This window comes from Entelurus aequoreus, linkage group LG11 (assembly GCF_033978785.1).
Source record: "Entelurus aequoreus isolate RoL-2023_Sb linkage group LG11, RoL_Eaeq_v1.1, whole genome shotgun sequence".
NCBI classification, from domain to species: Eukaryota; Metazoa; Chordata; class Actinopteri; order Syngnathiformes; family Syngnathidae; genus Entelurus; species Entelurus aequoreus.
The window spans coordinates 5,370,521-5,392,343 of NC_084741.1; the positions used below are offsets into that span (position 1 = coordinate 5,370,521).

Sequence of the window (21,823 nt, forward strand, 5' to 3'; positions counted from 1 at the left end):
GAGGAACGCCGGCGTATCCCGGAGCCCAGTCGTCAGACGACTACACCAGCCATGCACCTCTGCAGCACACGCGGGGTCGTGACCCCTTCACACGACCTTCCAGGACCAGGAGCCACTCGGCAGACGTCTGGGAGACTCGCACCCTCCGAGTGCCGAAGCTGGAACCCGCCAAACCCTCGCATAAAAGCCCCCTTTCGCAAAGGGAGCGGTCCCAGGAGGACTTGAGGGCCCGGGGTCAAAGCACCAACCCTTTTGTGAGGCAGGCGGCGGGAGACCCACTGGGTGTTGATACCAGAGCTATGGCCGACCCCAACCACCTCCATCTGGTCCAAACGCCACTAGGTCTGGCCGACCCCAACCACCTCCATCTGGTCCAAACGCCACAAGGTCTGGCCGACCCCAACCACCTCCATCTGGTCCAAACGCCACAAGGTCTGGCCGACCCCAACCACCTCCATCTGGTCCAAACGCCACAAGGTCTGGCCGACCCCAACCACCTCCATCTGGTCCAAACGCCACAAGGTCTGGCCGACCCCAACCACCTCCTGCTGGTCCAAACGCCACAAGGTCTGGCCGACCCCAACCACCTCCTGCTGGTCCAAACGCCACAAGGTGCAAGCGCTCCGACTCACGGCGCCGGTCCACCTCGCCAGTCCGCCACAGCTGTGGTCCCCAAGCAGCCTCAGTCCAGCGCCCTCACCCAGGCGGTGCTGAAAGCCCACACCAACCGGGCGCAGACCTTCCAGAACCGGAAGCAACAAACCCTCGCCGCCTTGCGTCACCCTGGCACGCAGACTCAAGCCCCTGCCACCGCCGCCGATGGGACCCCGCGGCCGCCAACCCCTCCCACCGTCATCCCGCTAACCCGCTTCCAGAGTCTTCCCAGGACCCGACACAAGTCATCCCCGACACGAGGACCTCATCAGCAGCCACAGCGACGCCCGCACCACCGACCTGGACACCACCACCACCACCACCCTGCAAACGTGGAGACTCAGGGCCACGCCCACACACGACAGGTGAGTGCCACACAGGTGAGTTCATGGTTGTAGTGGTTCTGACACAAACCATGACTGTGTCTCCACTCAGGCTCAGCGGGGGGCGCCCAGGTGGTGACAGGCTCCTCCCCTCGCAGCTGCCACGCTTTTTTGTGGCCTCGTTACCTCCGACATCCTGGCATTTGTCATGAAAAGATGTCCGCCACGCACTGTAAGGCTCTCTACAGTACATCAACATAGTTTTACAAACTTTTAGCAGCCTCCCTAAGCACCTTTTAACTCCCTCTGTCCTCACCCTTTTTCACCATAATCCATTGTTCTTTTTCTGGTTGGCCCAGTAGGGCTTGTAGCGCCACCTGCTGCCTCAGCCTGAAATCTCGTTTGCTTTATTTTGAAGGAGTATCTCTTCATTTAATTCTCAAAATTCTCTTATGCCTTTTCCTGAAATGACTCTCTTCAAGCTTCCTATTGGCTAAAAAAAACTCCACCTTCATGAACTGTTGGTGTTCTGGCGCTTTTTTTCCACAATGGCTTCTGATTGGCTGGTTTCATCGGGGCTTATAGCGCCACCTGTTGCACTTATTTTCTTTTCACTTTGACCTTAACGTCTTTTTAATGAAGGATCTTCACACATTCCATCCTGTTTTCTTGGATTTGCTGTTTCTGTACCTTTTTCCCCCTTGTATCGACTTTCTTCCGGTTTCTGCAAGGATTCTAACGCCAGCTGGCAGTTTTTAAGTGATTAAAAGCTTTTATTTAATGTTTGTGGACACAGTCTGAGCAGGAAATTAATTACAGAAGACCAAAATCATTGCTGCACGCGGGACTATTTAATTTTTTATTTTTCTTTGGCTGGTGTGGTTTACTTCCTGCCACACTTGACAATAAGAGGATTGGCCTCAGCCAAGAGGACTATGAAGGGATCCAAATAGACTATGAAGGGATCCAAGCAGACTATGAAGGGATCCAAATAGGCTATGAAGGGATCCAAATAGACTATGAAGGGATCCAAGCAGACTTTGAAGGGATCCAAGCAGACTATGAAGGGGATCCAAACAGACTATGAAGGGATCCAAACAGACTATGAAGGGGATCCAAGCAGACTATAAAGGGGATCCAAGCAGACTATGAAGGGGATCCAAACAGACTATGAAGGGATCCAAACAGACTATGAAGGGATCCAAACAGACTATGAAGGGGATCCAAACAGACTATGAAGGGATCCAAACAGACTATGAAGGGATCCAAACAGACTATTTTTTTTTAATTTTTTATTATTTTATTTTTTTTTATAATGTCCTGCCCAGCTTCTCAGGCAAATCATATAGTAGATGTAGATGCCCATATCGGCTGTTCAGATTTACTTAACAAAAGAGAAGTGTAGGATACTTCTCTTGTTGCCTTATTTGTATTTTGACTTTATTAAATGTATTTATATTATCATTTGGTGCAGCCGGGCCGGAGCAGGAGGGGATAGAAAGAGAGAAAAAGAAGACAGAGGGGGGAATTGTGGGGACAAGAGGGGGATTAGACAGAGAGACAACAACAGCAAACACAACAACAACAACAACAACAACAGAGCAACATCAGCAAATACGACATGTACAAATATGATGGTAAAAGTAGTAGCAAATAAGCAGTTAGCGAAAATAAAAAAAGAAATACAGAAATGACAGTGAGCATTATTACACTAAAAATGGAGCAATATGAATACCAATAGAAATAGTGCTATTGATAATAAACAATACCAATACTTTACCTTTATTATCAACAATACAATTGTTCAAATGCAACAATACATATACGTAATGATAACTTGAGATACGAAAGAATGCAGAAAAATGGAGGGGAAGAAAGAGAAGCAACCTTAACCTTGTAGATTGTTATAGTAACAATAGGTTAAGCTTTGTCAGTGTGCCATGTGTTATACCCAGTTTACCCTAGGGCAACAACGTTAATATATGTTTGATGAAACGTGATTATGTGCATGAGTGTATGTGTGCATATGTACAGTGAATGTATATGTACAGTATGTGTATATGTGTGTACAGCGAATGTATATGTACAGTATGTGTATATGTGTGTTTGAACAGTGAATGTATATGTACAGTATGTGTATGTGTGTGTTTGTACAGTGAATGTATGTGTACAGTATGTGTATATGTGTGTTTGTACAGTGAATGTATATGTACAGTATGTGTATATGTGTGTTTGTACAGTGAATGTATATGTGTAGTATGTGTATGTGTGTGTTTGTACAGTGAATGTATATGTGTAGTATGTGTATATGTGTGTTTGTACAGTGAATGTATATGTACAGTATATGTATGTGTGTGTTTGTACAGTGAATGTATATGTACAGTATGTGTATACAGTATGTTTGTATAATGAATGTGCGTGTGGATGTATGAACTTTGAGTGTGTAAATATGTACTGTATTTATTTGTATATGTATGTGGGAGCGTAGGTACCTATGTATGTATGTATGTATGTATGTATGTATGTGTGTGAGTAAATGTGAATTTGCATGTACAATACATTTGACTCCCAGTGTGTGCGGGAGCCAGAGTACGGCCCCAGCCTCCCCGAGAGCCCATCCCACAAACAGTAGGTGTGGTGCCCACCCGGCAGAGGACAAGGCACGAGAAAAACAGGGGGCAGCCAGACCCCAAGCCAGCGAGAGACCACACCCCACACGGACAGAAAGGCGGGACGCCCCGCCCGAGGGGCCCGGAGACCCCCCGCAACCGGTTGGGAAGACCGCCCCCGCCCCACCGGCAACAGGGCCCCCACGAGCCCCCCCCACCCCCGGAGAGCGCGGTGAGGCCAGCCCACGGCCACCCCACCCAAGCTGGCCGCCACAGGACCACCCAGCACGGGGCCACAGGAACCACCCACCCCACCCGCAGGGACCCCAACGATGGAACAACCAGCAACCGCCCCACCGAGCCCCCCCCTGAGGTAGGGGAATAAATAAATAAAATAAATAAATACATAATAATAATAATATTAATAAAATATATTAAAAAAAATAAGAATAAATAAATAATTAAATCTATTTAAAAAAATAATTTTAAAAAAGAATTAAAAGAAGATCACAGACATGCTGACACACAAGGTCGCTACCCCAACAACTGGCCGACTCGCAGCACCTCGGAATACCCTGCAGCACCAAGCTACCACAGTAGACACAGGGACCAGACCCAGCAGGCCCCAACCAAGACGGGCACCCGGAAGGGATGGACGGCGGGACCTAGGAGCTCCAGACACGCAGTCCGGATGCAGTAGCCTGAGGCGCCGACCCCACCCGACAGGCAGGCCCAGAACGTACCCCCAGAAATATACATACATATATATATACATACACATAAACATACACATGTACACGTACACATGCATACACATACACATATACATACACACATACACATACATACACACAGTTTGTCAGCCCCGACAACCACCACCACGCGCGCGCGCTGCCACCAGTCACAACATCAGCCACCCCCCTGCACCAGACCCAGCAGCCACGGGCGCCCACACCACAAACAAACGGCAGCAGAAACAGCAGCCACAACACCCCCAGACAGCCAGCACCACCCAATCAAATCAAAGCGATCAAAAAAAAACCGCGACCGGCAACCACACGCCAACAGGATCACAGAGACCAGCCAGCACCAGCCCGCCAGCAAGCCCAAACGCCAACACGAGACACCAACACCCCCCCCCCCACCCCCACCAAAAGACCCCACCACTTCAACCCAAACCCGCACAAACACACCACCGCCCAAACAACCGAGACACAGTATCCAGACCAGACCAGACACGGGCGCCGCGCCGCCACCACATCAAGTCGCCAACAGAGACCCCACAGTGCAAGGTCGGGCCACACGGGCGCGGACCCCACCCAACAGGAAGCGAGACCCGCGCGACGCCACACACCAATAAATACGATTAAACAAAAATAATAGTTTAAAAAAATAAAATAAAATAAAAACTATGAAATAAAAACTATGAAAGGGATGCAAGCTGACTATGAAGGGGATCCAAACAGACTATAAAGGGGATCCAAACAGACTATGAAGGGGATCCAAACAGACTATGAAGGGGATCCAAACAGACTATGAAGGGATCCAAACAGACTATGAAGGGATCCAAACAGACTATGAAGGGATCCAAACAGACTATGAAGGGATCCAAACAGACTATGAAGGGATCCAAACAGACTATGAAGGGGATCCAAGCAGACTATGAAGGGGATCCAAACAGACTATGAAGGGGATCCAAACAGACTATGAAGGGGATCCAAACAGACTATGAAGGGGATCCAAACAGACTATGAAGGGGATCCAAACAGACTATGAAGGGGATCCAAACAGACTATGAAGGGATCCAAGCTGACTATGAAGGGGATCCAAACAGACTATGAAGGGGATCCAAACAGACTATGAAGGGGATCCAAGCAGACTATGAAGGGGATCCAAGCAGACTATAAAGGGGATCCAAGCAGACTATAAAGGGGATCCAAACAGACTATAAAGGGGATCCAAACAGACTATGAAGGGGATCCAAACAGACTATGAAGGGATCCAAACAGACTATGAAGGGGATCCAAACAGACTATGAAGGGGATCCAAACAGACTATGAAGGGGATCCAAACAGACTATGAAGGGGATCCAAACAGACTATGAAGGGGATCCAAACAGACTATGAAGGGATCCAAACAGACTATGAAGGGGATCCAGACTATGAAGGGGATCCAAACAGACTATGAAGGGGATCCAAACAGACTATGAAGGGGATCCAAACAGACTATGAAGGGATCCAAACAGACTATGAAGGGATCCAAACAGACTATGAAGGGATCCAAACAGACTATGAAGGGATCCAAACAGACTATGAAGGGGATCCAAACAGACTATGAAGGGATCCAAGCTGACTATGAAGGGGATCCAAACAGACTATGAAGGGGATCCAAACAGACTATGAAGGGGATCCAAACAGACTATGAAGGGGATCCAAACAGACTATGAAGGGGATCCAAACAGACTATGAAGGGATCCAAACAGACTATGAAGGGGATCCAAACAGACTATGAAGGGGATCCAAACAGACTATGAAGGGGATCCAAGCAGACTATAAAGGGGATCCAAGCAGACTATGAAGGGGATCCAAACAGACTATGAAGGGATCCAAACAGACTATGAAGGGGATCCAAACAGACTATGAAGGGGATCCAAACAGACTATGAAGGGGATCCAAACAGACTATGAAGGGGATCCAAGCAGACTATGAAGGGGATCCAAGCTGACTATGAAGGGGATCCAAGCAGACTATGAAGGGGATCCAAGCAGACTATGAAGGGGATCCAAGCAGACTATGAAGGGATCCAAGCAGACTATGAAGGGGATCCAAGCAGACTATGAAGGGGATCCAAGCAGACTATGAAGGGGATCCAAGCAGACTATGAAGGGGATCCAAGCAGACTATGAAGGGGATCCAAACAGACTATGAAGGGATCCAAGCAGACTATGAAGGGATCCAAGCAGACTATGAAGGGGATCCAAGCAGACTATGAAGGGGATCCAAACAGACTATGAAGGGGATCCAAGCAGACTATGAAGGGGATCCAAGCAGACTATGAAGGGGATCCAAACAGACTATGAAGGGGATCCAAACAGACTATGAAGGGATCCAAACAAATTGGATGGCGTGGTATTAATTAAATGCTTTTATGTGACTTCAATGAGTTGGAAAATAATCCCAGCCACGCATGAGTGAGGCCAGCAGCTGAAAAAGACAATTTAGTGTCTGGGATGTCGTTATTACCTGCAGGCTATTTATTGATTGGCTTTCTCTTACTCAGGATGTGCTTTGCCATGGAATATCTTTTTTAATAACTCTTTTATTGATATTTGTTTTTTTTTGACTGACAAAAACTTCAAACTGCCAACAACGAAGGTTTCATGTTTGTGTTGTCCTGTTAGTTTCTGCTTTCATGCAAGAACCCTGTTGATTTTAACACGTGTTTTGTAGTTTCTGCTTTCATGCAAGAACCCTGTTGATTTTAACACATGTTTTGTAGTTTCTGCTTTCATGCAAGAACCCTATTGATTTTAACACGTGTTTTGTAGTTTCTGCTTTCATGCAAGAACCCTGTTGATTTTAACACATGTTTTGTAGTTTCTGCTTTCATGCAAGAACCCTGTTGATTTTAACACGTGTTTTGTAGTTTCTGCTTTCATGCAAGAACCCTATTGATTTTAACACGTGTTTTGTGTTCACATTTTATTACAGGCCCACAATCGTCATGCTTCTATGCTATCGGTGTGTGCAATGCAAGAATCCTACTGACTTTAAATGCTACCTTGTCCAAGATCCGTAAGATAACTTATTATTTTGTTTTAGAGCAAGAATTGTATTAGTTTTAAAGGCTAGCTGGTCCAAGATTCTTCTAGATGTTGACTTTATTTTGCTGAAAAAGTGTGGCTGACAAGACTTGTATGCATCTTGTAGTTGCAGCCAGCTTCATTGCTGCTGAGGCACTGATGTTCTCTGTCTATGGAGAGGAAGTGAAGAGATGTCACTTCACGTGTGTGCTTTGTGTTGTCGTCACCTGAGAGAAGTGCTGCTTGACACCTCACTCTGATGAAGGTGCACACCTGTGCACACCTGGGATGAGTCCTTGAAGGCTCTTCAGGGCCGTGGAGAGTCTTGGCCAAGGAGGTGGAGGAGAGGCGAGGGCTCGTCCGCTGGAAAGTGCTGATTTGTGGGAAGTTTTAGTTGCGTTATTTGCAGACTTTGTTTACGTGACGACACTAACTGCTGCTGCTTCACTTTGATGGAGGTGGAAATGTCAACTTTATGTTGGTCTTTGTAGCCGTGAATGCTCCTTTGGTGTGCGTGTTTACGTGTACGTGTATGTGTGCGTGTATGTACGTGTGCGTGTATGTACGTGTGCGTGTATGTACGTGTGCGTGTACGTGTGTGCGTGTATGTACGTGTACGTGTACGTGTGTGCGTGTATGTACGTGTACGTGTGTGCGTGTATGTACGTGTACGTGTGTGCGTGTATGTACGTGTTTCTTATCTGGTTAAATAAAGGTTCTAAAGTGTATGTGTGCGTGTACGTGTGTGTGTGCATGTACATGTGTGTGTGTGCGTGTACATGTGGGTGTGTACGTCCGTATGTACGTGCATGTACGTGCATGTATGTGTGTGTGTGCGTGTACATGTACGTGTGTGTGCGCGTGTACGTGTGTGCATGTATGTGTGCATGTACGTGTGCGTACGTACATGTGTGTGTGTATGTGTGTGCGTGTACGTGTGCATGTGGGTGTGTACGTCCGTATGTACGTGCATGTGTATGTGTACATGTATGTGTGTGTGTGCGTGAATGTGTGCATGTGCGTGTACATATGCGTCTGCGTACGTATGTGTGCGCGTGTATGTGTGCGTGTACCTATGCGTGCGTGTGTGTACGTCTGTGTGTACGTGCACGTGTATGTGTGTGTGTGCGTGTACATGTACGTGTATGTGCACGAGTACGTGTGTGTGTATGCATGTGTGTACATGTACGTGTGCGTGTATGTGTAAGAATACGTGTGTGCGTGTGTGTGCGTGTATGTGTAAGAATACGTGTGTGTGTACGTGTGCGTGTACGTGTGTGCGTGTACGTGTGTGCGTGTATGTGCGTACGTACATGTGTGCGTGTACGTGTGCATGTGGGTGTGTACGTCCGTGTGTACGTGCATGTGTATGTGTACATGTATGTGTGTGTGTGTGAATGTGTGTGTATGTGTGCATGTGCGTGTACATATGCATGTGCGTACGTACGTGTGTGTGTGTGCGTGTACTTGTGTGTGTACCTATGCGTGCGTGTGTGTACGTGCACGTGTATGTGTGTGTACATGCACGTGTATGTGCACGAGTACGTGTGCGTGTACACAAGTACGTGTGCGTGTAGCTGTATGAATACGTGTACATGTGTGTGTACGCATGTGTGTACATGTACGTGTGTGTGCACGAGTATGTGTAAGAATACGTGTGTGTGTGTACGTGTATGTGCAAGAATACGTGTGTGTGTGTGTGTATGTGTAAGAATACGTGTGTGTGTATGTGTGTGTACGTGTATGTCTGTGTGTACGTGCGTGTGCACAAGTACGTGTAAGAATAAGTGTGTGTGTATGTATGTGTGTGTGTGTGTGTGTGTACAAGTACGTGTGCGTGTATATGTAAGAACATGTGTGCGTGTACTTGTATGTGTGTGCACGAGAACGTGTGCATGTATGTGTAAGAATACGTGTGTGTGTACGTGTATGTGCGCAAGTATGTGTGTACATGTGTGTAAGAATACGTGTGTGTGTACGTGTACGTGTGTGTGCACGAGTATGTGCGCAAGTATGTAAGAATACGTGTGTGTGTGTGTATGTGTAAGAATACGTGTGTGTGTGTGTGTGTGCACGAGTACGTGTGTGTGTATGTGTAAGAATACGTGTGTGTGTGTGCACGAGTACGTGTGTGTGTATGTGTAAGAATATGTGTGTGTGTATGTGTGTGTACGTGTATGTGCGTGTGCACAAGTACGTGTAAGAATAAGTGTGTGTGTATGTATGTGTGTGTGTACGTGCACAAGTACGTGTGCGTGTATATGTAAGAACATGTGTGCGTGTACTTGTATGTGTGTGTGTGTGCACGAGTATGTGTGCATGTATGTGTAAGAATACGTGTGTGTGTACGTTTACAAGTATGTGTGTACATGTGTGTAAGAATACGTGTGTGTGTACGTGTGTGTGCACGAGTATGTGCGCAAGTATGTAAGAATACGTGTGTGTGTGTGCACGAGTACGTGTGTGTATGTGTAAGAATACGTGTGTGTGTGTATGTGTGTGTGTGTGCACGAGTACGTGTGTGTGTATGTGTAAGAATACGTGTGTGTGTGTGTGTGCACGAGTACGTGTGTGTGTATGTGTAAGAATACGTGTGTGTGTACGTGTACAAGTATGTGTGTACATGTGTGTAAGAATACGTGTGTGTGCACGAGTATGTGCGCAAGTATGTAAGAATACGTGTGTGTGTGTGTGCACGAGTACGTGTGTGTATGTGTAAGAATACGTGTGTGTGTGTATGTGTGTGTGTGTGCACGAGTACGTGTGTGTGTATGTGTAAGAATACGTGTGTGTGTGTGTGTGTGCACGAGTACGTGTGTGTGTATGTGTAAGAATACGTGTGTGTGTGTGTGTGTGTGTGCACGAGTACGTGTGTGTGTATGTGTAAGAATACGTGTGTGTGTGTGTGTGTGTGTGTGCACGAGTACGTGTGTGTGTATGTGTAAGAATACGTGTGTGTGTGTGTGTGTGTGTGTGCACGAGTACGTGTGTGTGTATGTGTAAGAATACGTGTGCTTCCAAAGTCATTCCTCACCCCACTCAGCAGTGGTAAATATTTATGGAGTTTTGACTGCGGCTGGACACTATTTTGATGTTCCACTTGATGGACGCTGGCAGATGACACAACGTGGGAAAGGAAATGCAGGTTGGAGAATGGTAAGTGACGCAGTGCTGACTGGAACATCAATCATTATCATTCCAGCAGGTTTTATTTTGGAAAGTATAAAAGTGTCTGCCATGAATAATGCAGCAGATGATCTTTTAGGGCGAAAGTAATACTGCTAGTACTAATGGATTAAACCACCTTGGAAACTTAACACTACCTTTTTTTCCTCCATTGGCATGATGGCGAGCTATAATATGAGGCAGGCCACATGTGAGTCAACACACACACACACAGAGCACTTGCAAGCAGAAACGACATGGAGACAGAAAAAGGAGAATTGACTTATTTTGGTTTAAATACTAACAATAAAGGTGAAACAATAAACACTGAAGTGCTGCTTTAAAACATAGCTAGCTAGCGGCTAACGTCGGTCCACAGTGTTTTAGCAACATCTAAATCACTAATTCTCATCTGTATGGCAACAAAGTAAGTTTCTTACAAGTATCGCAGGCTCGCCTGTGAAGGTCAACACTCTTTTGCCCTTTGGGGATTCATAACAACCATTTGTTTGGTTGCAGTCCTTTGGATCGTCACCGTTCATATTCAAACAAAGTGAAAGTACCTGGCGACTAGTGAGAGTTTCAAACAAAGTGAAAGTACCTGGCGACTAGTGAGAGTTTCAAACAAAGTGAAAGTACCTGGCGACTAGTGAGAGTTTCAAACAAAGTGAAACTACCTGGCAACTAGTGAGAGTTTCAAACAAAGTGAAAGTACCTGGCGACTAGTGAGAGTTTCAAACAAAGTGAAAGTACCTGGCGACTAGTGAGAGTTTCAAACAAAGTGAAAGTACCTGGCGACTAGTGAGAGTTTCAAACAAAGTGAAAGTACCTTGCGACTAGTGAGAGTTTCAAACAAAGTGAAAGTACCTGGCGACTAGTGAGAGTTTCAAACAAAGTGAAAGTACCTGGCAGTCCCTCCGTTAAAATCCTTAGGTGGAGGTGGAGTGTGTCTCTCGTTACTAGCTTCGTCGAAGCATGTTGCTTTTGTAGCTGTTTCGGCAGATTTGAATTGCCGTTTTGGGCAGTAGATGGGATCTTTGATAAAAGACACAACTTACATTTAACTCAAAATTGTATTTTCTTTGTGCTCGACAAAAGAAAAGTAGTGAGAATATCTCCATGTTAAGAAACTCGACTGCGGCTCTGCCATGATGTCTTGTTAATAAACACAGACCCCCCCCCCCCCCCCCCCACACACACACACACACAGAGTGCGCCTCTTGTGAGACAGGAACAATCAGAAGGAAGACACTGCAACTCTCCAATAAAACACACTCAGATCTTCTGTTTCTAGCCGATACGGCATAAAAAATAATGTAAAATAACGCAGTAATGCATCATGTAGTAACGTTAACTGAGTTACTGAATATAGAAAATAACGCGTTAAGACTACTAGTTACCGCCGAAACTAACGGCGTTACAGTAACGTGTTACTTAGTAACGCGTTAGTCCCAACACTGCTGGCGACTAGTGAGTGTGGGAGTGACTTTGCAGCACCTGAGCCCACCAAAATGTCGCCGGCAGGTCGGGTGACGCCATGTTAACGTTCACACGTTCCTCCGTGGAGAGTTCATTTGTCACGGCCGTTTTATTCCCGAGCAGCTCGTGCGACCTGTAAAATATGTTCAAGGTGTCTTTAGGCCGCCGCATTTATCACACGCGCTCTTTAGGCCGCCGCATTTATCACACGCGCTTTTTGCTGAGTCAGCAGAAAGCTGTGATCTACAGGAGGATCCCTCAGGCCGCGCCGCCCTCCACCGCACACATTAGGGACATCTCTGGTCCGTGTCACTCAGGACCCGCTTCTAATCAGACCTCGTTAGTCCAGAATGCTGCATCAGCTCTTTTGTCCTTCTTAAAGAGACACTTCACGCTTTCTTGTCTGCTTGGATCCAAACATCAGCAGCTGTTGTCTTCTAATCACAGCCGCTTGTGCAGCCATTTGAGACACTCGGGATTTAGGGCTTTATAAATCAACTTTGATTGATTGATTGATACAATGCCTCCAAACATCCAAGCCCTTGGTCATAAGTCATGGGGACAATAAAATAGTGACAATTAAAGATGGCCGTGACAAGGCAAATAGTGGAGGTTATTTTTTGGCTCGTTAATGATCAACAGGTTGGTGTTTACTTTGGACAGCAGGTGACGTGACAGCATCATAGTACTGTGCTTCAAACACTAAACTATCAAACAAGACAAGAAGCAAGGAATCAGGCAGAGACGGAGTTCAATTTTGCTCATGAGGAGAAACGTTTGGGGCTGCACACTCAGTCTCCCACCACGCTCTGAGGTACAGCCCCCGCGCTCCTCTACTTATTTATTCAGGAGTGAAAATAAATCCAGTCCCCTAGAAAATGTAACTGTTGGCAAGTTCCAAACAGCCACTTAACTGCAGTGCTTCAGCTGCGCCTTTTCTACATGCAGCTACAAAATAAAACAACCATATACCAAAACATGAGCAATAATAATACGTATTGCGCACACAACAGACACTACAAAGAGAGGAAGTTGACCACGTCATTAGTAGGGATGTCCGATAATATCGGCCTGCCGATATTATCGGACGATAAATGCGTTAAAATGTAATATTGTAAGTGTATCTTGTGTTTTTTATGTGGATTTAATTTAAAAAAAAAAAAGATACTGATAATAAAAAAAACGATACCGATCATTTCCGATATTACATTTTAACGCATTTCCGATGTTACATTTTAACGCATTTATCGGCCGATAATATCGGCAGGCCGATATTATCGGCCGATAAATGCGTTAAAATGTAATATCGGAAATGATCGGTATCGTTTTTTTTATTATCAGTATGTTTTTTGTTTTGTTTTTTTTTTTAATTAAATACACATAAAAAACACAAGATACACTTACAATATTACATTTTAACACATTTATCGGCCGATATTATCGGCCGATAAATGCATTAAAATGTAACATCGGAAATGATCAGTATCGTTTTTTTTATTATCAGTATCTTTTTTTTTTTTTTTTAAATTAAATCCACATAAAAAACACAAGATACACTTACAATATTACATTTTAACGCATTTATTGGCCGATAATATCGGCAGGCCGATATTATCAAACGATAAATGCGTTAAAATGTAATATCGGAAATGATCGGTATCGTTTTTTTTTATTATCAGTATCTTTTTTTTTTTTTTTTTTAAATTAAATCCACATAAAAAACACAAGATACACTTACAATATTACATTTTAACGCATTTATCGGCCGATATTCCTGCCGATATTATCGGCCGATAAATGCGTTAAAATGTAACATCGGAAATGATCGGTATCGTTTTTTTTATTATCAGTATCTTTTTTTTTTTTTTTTTAAATTAAATCCACATAAAAAACACAAGATACACTTACAATATTACATTTTAACGCATTTATCGGCAGATAATATCGGCAGGCCAATATTATCGGACGATAAATGCGTTAAAATGTAATATCGGAAATGATCGGTATCGTTTTTTTTATTATCAGTATCTTTTTTTTTTTTTTAAATTAAATCCACATAAAAAACACAAGATACACTTACAATATTACATTTTAACGCATTTATCGGCCGATATTCCTGCAGATATTATCGGCCGATAAATGCGTTAAAATGTAACATCGGAAATGATCGGTATCGTTTTTTTTATTATCAGTATCTTTTTAAAAATCCACATAAAAAACAAGATACACTTACAATATTACATTTTAACGCATTTATCGGCCGATAATATCGGCCTGCCGATATTATCGGCCGATAAATGCGGAAATTATCGGTATCGTTTTTTTTATTATCGGTATCGGTTTGTTTTTTTTAATTTAAAAAAAAAAATTAAATCAACATAAAAAACACAAGATACACTTACAATTAAAGCACCAACCCAAAAAACCTCCCTCATTCACACAAAAGGGTTGTTTCTTTGTGTTATTAATATTCTGGTTCCTACATTATATATCAATATATATCAATACAGTCTGCAAGGGATACAGTCCGTAAGCACACATGATTGTGCATGCTGCTGCTCCACTAATAGTACTAACCTTTAACAGTTAATGTTACTCATTTTCATTAATTACTAGTTTCTATGTAACTGTTTTTATATTGTTTAACTTTCTTTTTTATTCAAGAAAATGTTTTTAATTTATTTATCTTATTTTATTTTATTTAAAAGTACCTTATCTTCACCATACCTGGTTGTCCAAATTAGACATGATAATGTGTTGATTCCACGACTGCATATATCGGTTGATATCGGTATCGGTAATTAAAGAGTTGGACACTATCGGAATATCGGATATCGGCAAAAAGCCATTATCGTCATTAGTCATGCGAGCGAGGCGAACGTGGGCTGGCCGCCACCATCTTTCATCACAAAGCGGCTGGCGGACTTTAAAAACTAAACATTTTATTTCTGATTATTATTATTAATGTATTATTGTTATTATTATTATTATTTTTTTCTTCTGTTTATTTAATTGATGTATTTGTAGATATTACTTACGTTTTGTTTTTTTTTGTTTCTTTTTTTAGGGGGAGGTGGGTGGTATGGGTGGGATATAAACAAAAATATTTTTACATTTAGGGCAGACAATAGATATATGATTTATGTGAATATGATGTAATGGATATGAATGTCTGATGCTGGATGTCGATAAAAAAATGTTTTTTTTTAAATAAATAAAAACTAAAACCGGGACTTTTGTGCACACAGTAACTTCCTGGTGGAGGATAAGTGCATGGACTTGTTACGCTAATTAAAGGTAGGAGCACAGAGGGGTTTTTAGACCGCTGCACTGACCAAGACGCTGACCTTTGACCCAGAACCCGTCCTTTGTGCGCCGCGTGATGGTGGCCCACGGCTCCTTTTGTTGCACAATAAAGATTTGCTTTGCTATCGTCCTTGAGGGAAAAAATAATATATATCCTGGGAAAAACAGATACAGTCTAGTATATGTACAGCAGGGGTGTCAAAGTCAAATGGACGGAGGGCCAAATAAAAAATTTAGCTACAAGCCGAGGGCCGGACTGTTCGAATGTTCATTGAAAAATGTTTAAATGACGCATATAGTCTAGTGAACCTAATTGAACCTACTGAAAACCTAACAAATATATTCCAATATGATCAGATAAATAAAGCAATATTTTCTTATGGCTCTGTCAGTAATCTTTAATTTTCAACAGACACAAAAGACAAATTTCCTTTATATAAAAATCCCCATAACATGAACATTAAATGAAAGAAACCGGTATTCAAGGCACCATCAGTAGCCTATATTTTCTATTTTAGCAAAAGTGGGCTAAATTTACTTCAAAGAAAAAAACAATAATAGCAATTTTCTATCATCCACTCAACTGAAATATTTTTAAAATATAATTAAATTGAAATACAATAAAATAAAGTGCAAAAATCTATAAATCAAAAACAACACTTTGTTTAAGGAGAAGTAACATGCAGTGAAAACAAATATTAAACTTTAACTTTTAAACTTGAATTGAGTAAAAACTCTAAATATGTGATTGCACAGTAATGTTCACATTAAACCCCTCTCCTCCCTCCGTGGGAGGGAGGCGAGTTGGGTGCCCGAAACCCCCCGCTGGTTTCGGCCCGCCCCTTGGCGCGCGTGGCACGGCGGGCTCCGCGACCCGACGGCTGGCCCTCGTGGCTTGACGGCGGGCGCGTCCCGACGGGCCGCGCGTAGGGGTCAAACGCAGAAGTCTCAGGGCCTCGTGGTGAGGGGGTGGCCTGCGGGTTTCGGCCCGCTTGACCCCCCCGCTCCGCTTGGCGCGCGCGGCACATGACGGGTTCCGCCACCGACGCTCGGGCTGCAGCCCGACGGTGGTGCGGGCCCGGCGGTGACGCGCGGTTTGGGGAAACAAAGCAGAAGTCTCAGGGCCAAGGGGCCGGGTTTCGGCCCGCCCCCTTGGCGCGCGTGGCACGGCGGGCTCCGCGACTGACGGCCAGGCTGCAGCCCTTCGGCCGGCAGGCGCGTCCCGGCGGGCCGCTCGCCCCCTTTCGGAACCTTGGACCGGCATCCGCTTGGTGCGTGTAAAAGATCTGCGGTCTAAAAAAAAAAAAAAAAAAAAAAAAAGATCTGCGGTGTGCGGGCCGGTTCTAATAATAAATCAAGATCATCCCAAGGGCCGTAAAAAACCTTCTCGCGGGCCGGATATGGCCCGCGGGCCTTGACTCTGACATATGTGATGTACAGTATGGCGGTACTAGTATAGTATCATGGTACTAATGAATCACAAATGGTACTATACTCTGTTTAAAAAGTACTGCTTCCCCTTATTTATTTTTTTACAGGCATGACGGCGCGTCGTCGTCACGTCATGACATTGCTGGTTTTACGAGCAGAGGAGCATGTTCGGCAGCGCACACACACACAGAGTACTTACAAGCAGACACAGTGTGTAGACAGAAAAGGACGAACGGACGCATTTTGGTGTAAAAAGTAAAGATAAAGGTGAAGTTATAACACTGACACACTCAGGAAGAGCTGCTTTAAGACATGCAGCTAACATCCACCCGCAGTGTTTTAGCTACTTCTAAATCACTAATCCTGGTCTCCATGGCGACAAATAAAGTACGTTTCTGGAGGACGAGGAATATCTAAACATGCTTCACTACACACCGTAGGAGGATACAATAGCTCACCGGCGTCACAATGTAAACAAATGCCATGGGTGGATCTACACCTGACATCCACTGTGATGATACCAAGTACAAGTGCGTATCTAATCAATACTACTATGATTACATCGATATTTTTTCTTTTTAATTCATATTATGTTTATAAAGTCAGTAAATACGTCCCTGGACACATGAGGACTTTGAATATGACCAACGTATGATCCTGGAACTACTTGGTATCGGATCCATACCTAAATGTGTGGTATCATCCAAAACTAATGTCAAGTATGAAAGAAGAGAAGAATAAGTGATTATTACATTTCAACAGAAGTGTAGATAGAACATGTTCAAACAGAAAATAAGCAGATATTAACAGTAAATGAACAAGTAGATTATTAATAAATTTTTACAGGTTGTCCCTCATAATGTGTACAAAATAATAGGTGTATAAATGACACAATATGTTACTGCATACGACTAATTAGGAGTCTTTGTTTGTTTACTTACTACTAAAAGACAAGTTGTCTAGTATGTTCAACATTTTATTGAAGGACTAAATGACAATAATAAACATATGTTTCATGTACACTAAGATTTTTTTGTTAAAATAATGCCATTTTTTTGTGGTCCCCTTTATTTAGAAATGCATCGAAATGCATTTTGGTACCGGTACCAAAATATTGGTATATATATTTCATTATGTAATTGAATCTCTCACACAAATAAAAACAATAGAGATTATTATTATGTTTATTGTAATTGAGACAACAGAAAAAAACAACTTTATGTATATTTAATATACACAAATCTTCATTATTAATGTTTTACAGAGATTAGCACTGCTTTGGACGATAATAAATCACATTTTGATGTTTTATTAGTAGTGTTTGTTCAGGCGGCACTTGACTGAAACAAGCTTGAGAAGCGCTCTGGTGTTCTAATTAATATTCAAGGAAGTGATGACTTTTATTCCCAAGCCTTACAGTAAATGACTCAGGAAAACATATTTACTTGACCTGATTCTCTTTGTGTGTGTGTCCACTACAACAGTGGCTCTTTTAAAGCAACTCAGAGAAACACTTGGCTCTCCATTCACCATAATGACATCATTAAAATACAGTAGCAAAGTAGGCCTAAGTATTCATTAACATGTATTTTTAAAAAGTATACACAGTTTGAACAGTAACACTGTGTTTGAATATAGCACAAATAAAAGTATTTTAATTGTGATTCTTTGGCGTACCACTAGATGGAGCCCATGTACCACCGCCACAGTTGGAGTATAAAAAAAAGAGTTTGTTCACAGAATTTGAGAGTAAATGTTGCGGGTGACCTCATTTAAAACTCTGTGCAACTCCAAGCCAGGAAGGTGTGTTGAAAGGAGGCAGGTCATGGTGGGAAAAACAAACAAACATGAAAACCAGAACATATATGTTTATATTTGTCCATTAAACTGTTATAAAAGTAACTAATCCTGAGTGTGGCCCAGGTACTTTTTGCCAGCCGCAAGCTCAAATTTTGTCAAAATAATTTTTTTTTTTTAAATGTAGGAAAAAGCGGAAATTTTGATACTAATAACTGATTCGCTTTATCATTTAAAACAGAAATTTGACGCAAATTCTTAATTTATAATAAATGTATAATGTATTTATATTATTCACATGTGAATAATACTATATAATAGACTGTATTTATATTATTCACATGTGAATAATGCTGTATAATAGACTGTATTTATATTATTCACATGTGAATAATGCTGTATAATAGACTGTATTTATATTATTCACATGTGAATAATACTATATAATATACTGTATTTATATTATTCACATGTGAATAATGCTGTATAATAGACTGTATTTATATTATTCACACGTGAATAATGCTGTATAATAGACTGTATTTATATTATTCACATGTGAATAATACTATATAATATACTGTATTTATATTATTCACATGTGAATAATGCTGTATAATAGACTGTATTTATATTATTCACACGTGAATAATGCTGTATAATAGACTGTATTTATATTATTCACATGTGAATAATACTATATAATATACTGTATTTATATTATTCACATGTGAATAATGCTGTATAATAGACTGTATTTATATTATTCACACGTGAATAATGCTGTATAATAGACTGTATTTATATTATTCACATGTGAATAATACTATATAATATACTGTATTTATACTATTCACACGTGAATAATGCTGTATAATAGACTGTATTTATATTATTCACATGTGAATAATACTATATAATAGACTGTATTTATATTATTCACATGTAAATAATGCTGTATAATACTGTATTTATATTATTCACATGTGAATAATACTATATAACATACTGTATTTATATTATTCACATGTGAATAATGCTGTATAATAGACTGTATTTATATTATTCACACGTGAATAATGCTGTATAATAGACTGTATTTATATTATTCACATGTGAATAATGCTGTATAATAGACTGTATTTATATTATTCACATGTGAATAATGCTGTATAATAGACTGTATTTATATTATTCACATGTGAATAATACTATATAATATACTGTATTTATATTATTCACATGTGAATAATGCTGTATAATAGACTGTATTTATATTATTCACACGTGAATAATGCTGTATAATAGACTGTATTTATATTATTCACATGTGAATAATACTATATAATATACTGTATTTATATTATTCACATGTGAATAATGCTGTATAATAGACTGTATTTATATTATTCACACGTGAATAATGCTGTATAATAGACTGTATTTATATTATTCACATGTGAATAATACTATATAATATACTGTATTTATATTATTCACATGTGAATAATGCTGTATAATAGACTGTATTTATATTATTCACACGTGAATAATGCTGTATAATAGACTGTATTTATATTATTCACATGTGAATAATACTATATAATATACTGTATTTATATTATTCACACGTGAATAATGCTGTATAATAGACTGTATTTATATTATTCACATGTGAATAATACTATATAATAGACTGTATTTATATTATTCACATGTAAATAATGCTGTATAATACTGTATTTATATTATTCACATGTGAATAATACTATATAACATACTGTATTTATATTATTCACATGTGAATAATGCTGTATAATAGACTGTATTTATATTATTCACACGTGAATAATGCTGTATAATAGACTGTATTTATATTATTCACATGTGAATAATGCTGTATAATAGACTGTATTTATATTATTCACATGTGAATAATTCTGTATAATAGACTGTATTTATATTATTCACATGTGAATAATACTGTATAATAGACTGTATTTATATTATTCACATGTGAATAATGCTGTATAATAGACTGTATTTATATTAACATGTGAATAATTCTGTATATTTATATTAACATGTGAATAATTCTGTATAATAGACATAATATATTTATATTATTCACACGTGAATAATGCTGTATAATAGACTGTATTTATATTATTCACATGTGAATAATACTATATAATAGACTGTATTTATATTATTCACATGTGAATAATGCTGTATAATAGACTGTATTTATATTATTCACATGTGAATATTGCTGTATAATAGACTGTATTTATATTATTCACACGTGAATAATGCTGTATAATAGACTGTATTTATATTATTCACATGTAAATAATACTACATAATATACTGTATTTATATTATTCATATGTGAATAATGCTGTATAATAGACTGTATTTATATTATTCACACGTGAATAATGCTGTATAATAGACTGTATTTATATTATTCACATGTGAATAATTCTGTATAATAGACTGTATTTATATTATTCACATGTGAATAATGCTGTATAATATACTGTATTTATATTATTAACATGTGAATAATACTGTATAATAGACTGTATTTATATTATTCACACGTGAATAATGCTGTATAATATACTGTATTTATATTATTAACATGTGAATAATACTATATAATAGACTATTTATATTATTCACATGTGAATAATGCTGTATAATAGACTGTATTTATATTATTCACATGTGAATAATGCTCTATAATAGACTGTATTTATATTATTCACACGTGAATAATGCTGTATAATAGACTGTATTTATATTATTCACATGTGAATAATGCTGTATAATAGACTGTATTTATATTATTCACATGTGAATAATGCTGTATAATAAACTGTATTTATATTATTCACATGTGAATAATGCTGTATAATAGACTCTATTTATATTATTCACCTGTGAATAATACTGTATAATAGACTGTATTTATATTATTAACATGTGAATAATGCTGTATAATAGACTGTATTTATATTATTCACATGTAAAAAATACCTAAATGTTTATTGTCTATTGTGAGCGAACTGTGGTGCTGAATTTCCCCCAGGGATCAATAAAGTACTTTCATAGCTAGGAGCATAAAAAAACTGTTTTAACACCTTCTATATACATTTTTAAACATACTTAAAGCCCTCTAAACCTTAAATAAAACCCATTTGCAGTCTTTAAATCCCCCAAAATGATGCTGCCTGAGGCTGAGCCAATCA

At 40.4% G+C, this 21,823-nt stretch overlaps 1 protein-coding gene and 1 long non-coding RNA gene across 12 annotated transcripts in view; one reads left to right on the forward strand and one right to left on the reverse strand.

Annotated features, from left to right (window-relative positions):
- The window catches only part of si:dkeyp-97a10.3 (uncharacterized), a 62,057-nt gene extending 60,033 nt beyond the window's left edge, over positions 1-2,024 (forward strand). For 5 of the 10 annotated variants that reach the window (XM_062062324.1, XM_062062325.1, XM_062062326.1 and 2 more), the window contains 2 exons: positions 1-1,019; positions 1,090-2,024. The exon at positions 1-1,019 is cut by the window's left edge and continues 556 nt beyond it. In XM_062062324.1, coding sequence (XP_061918308.1) covers positions 1-1,019; positions 1,090-1,116 — 1,046 coding nt within the window. In that variant the 3' untranslated portion in view covers positions 1,117-2,024. The remainder of the gene's footprint in view (positions 1,020-1,089) is intronic. The other 5 variants (XM_062062333.1, XM_062062331.1, XM_062062334.1 and 2 more) reach the window with 2 other exon arrangements.
- LOC133659721 (uncharacterized) overlaps positions 1-21,823 on the reverse strand; it is a 50,191-nt gene that overhangs the window by 15,404 nt on the left and 12,964 nt on the right. The gene's annotated exons all lie outside the window — the stretch shown is intronic.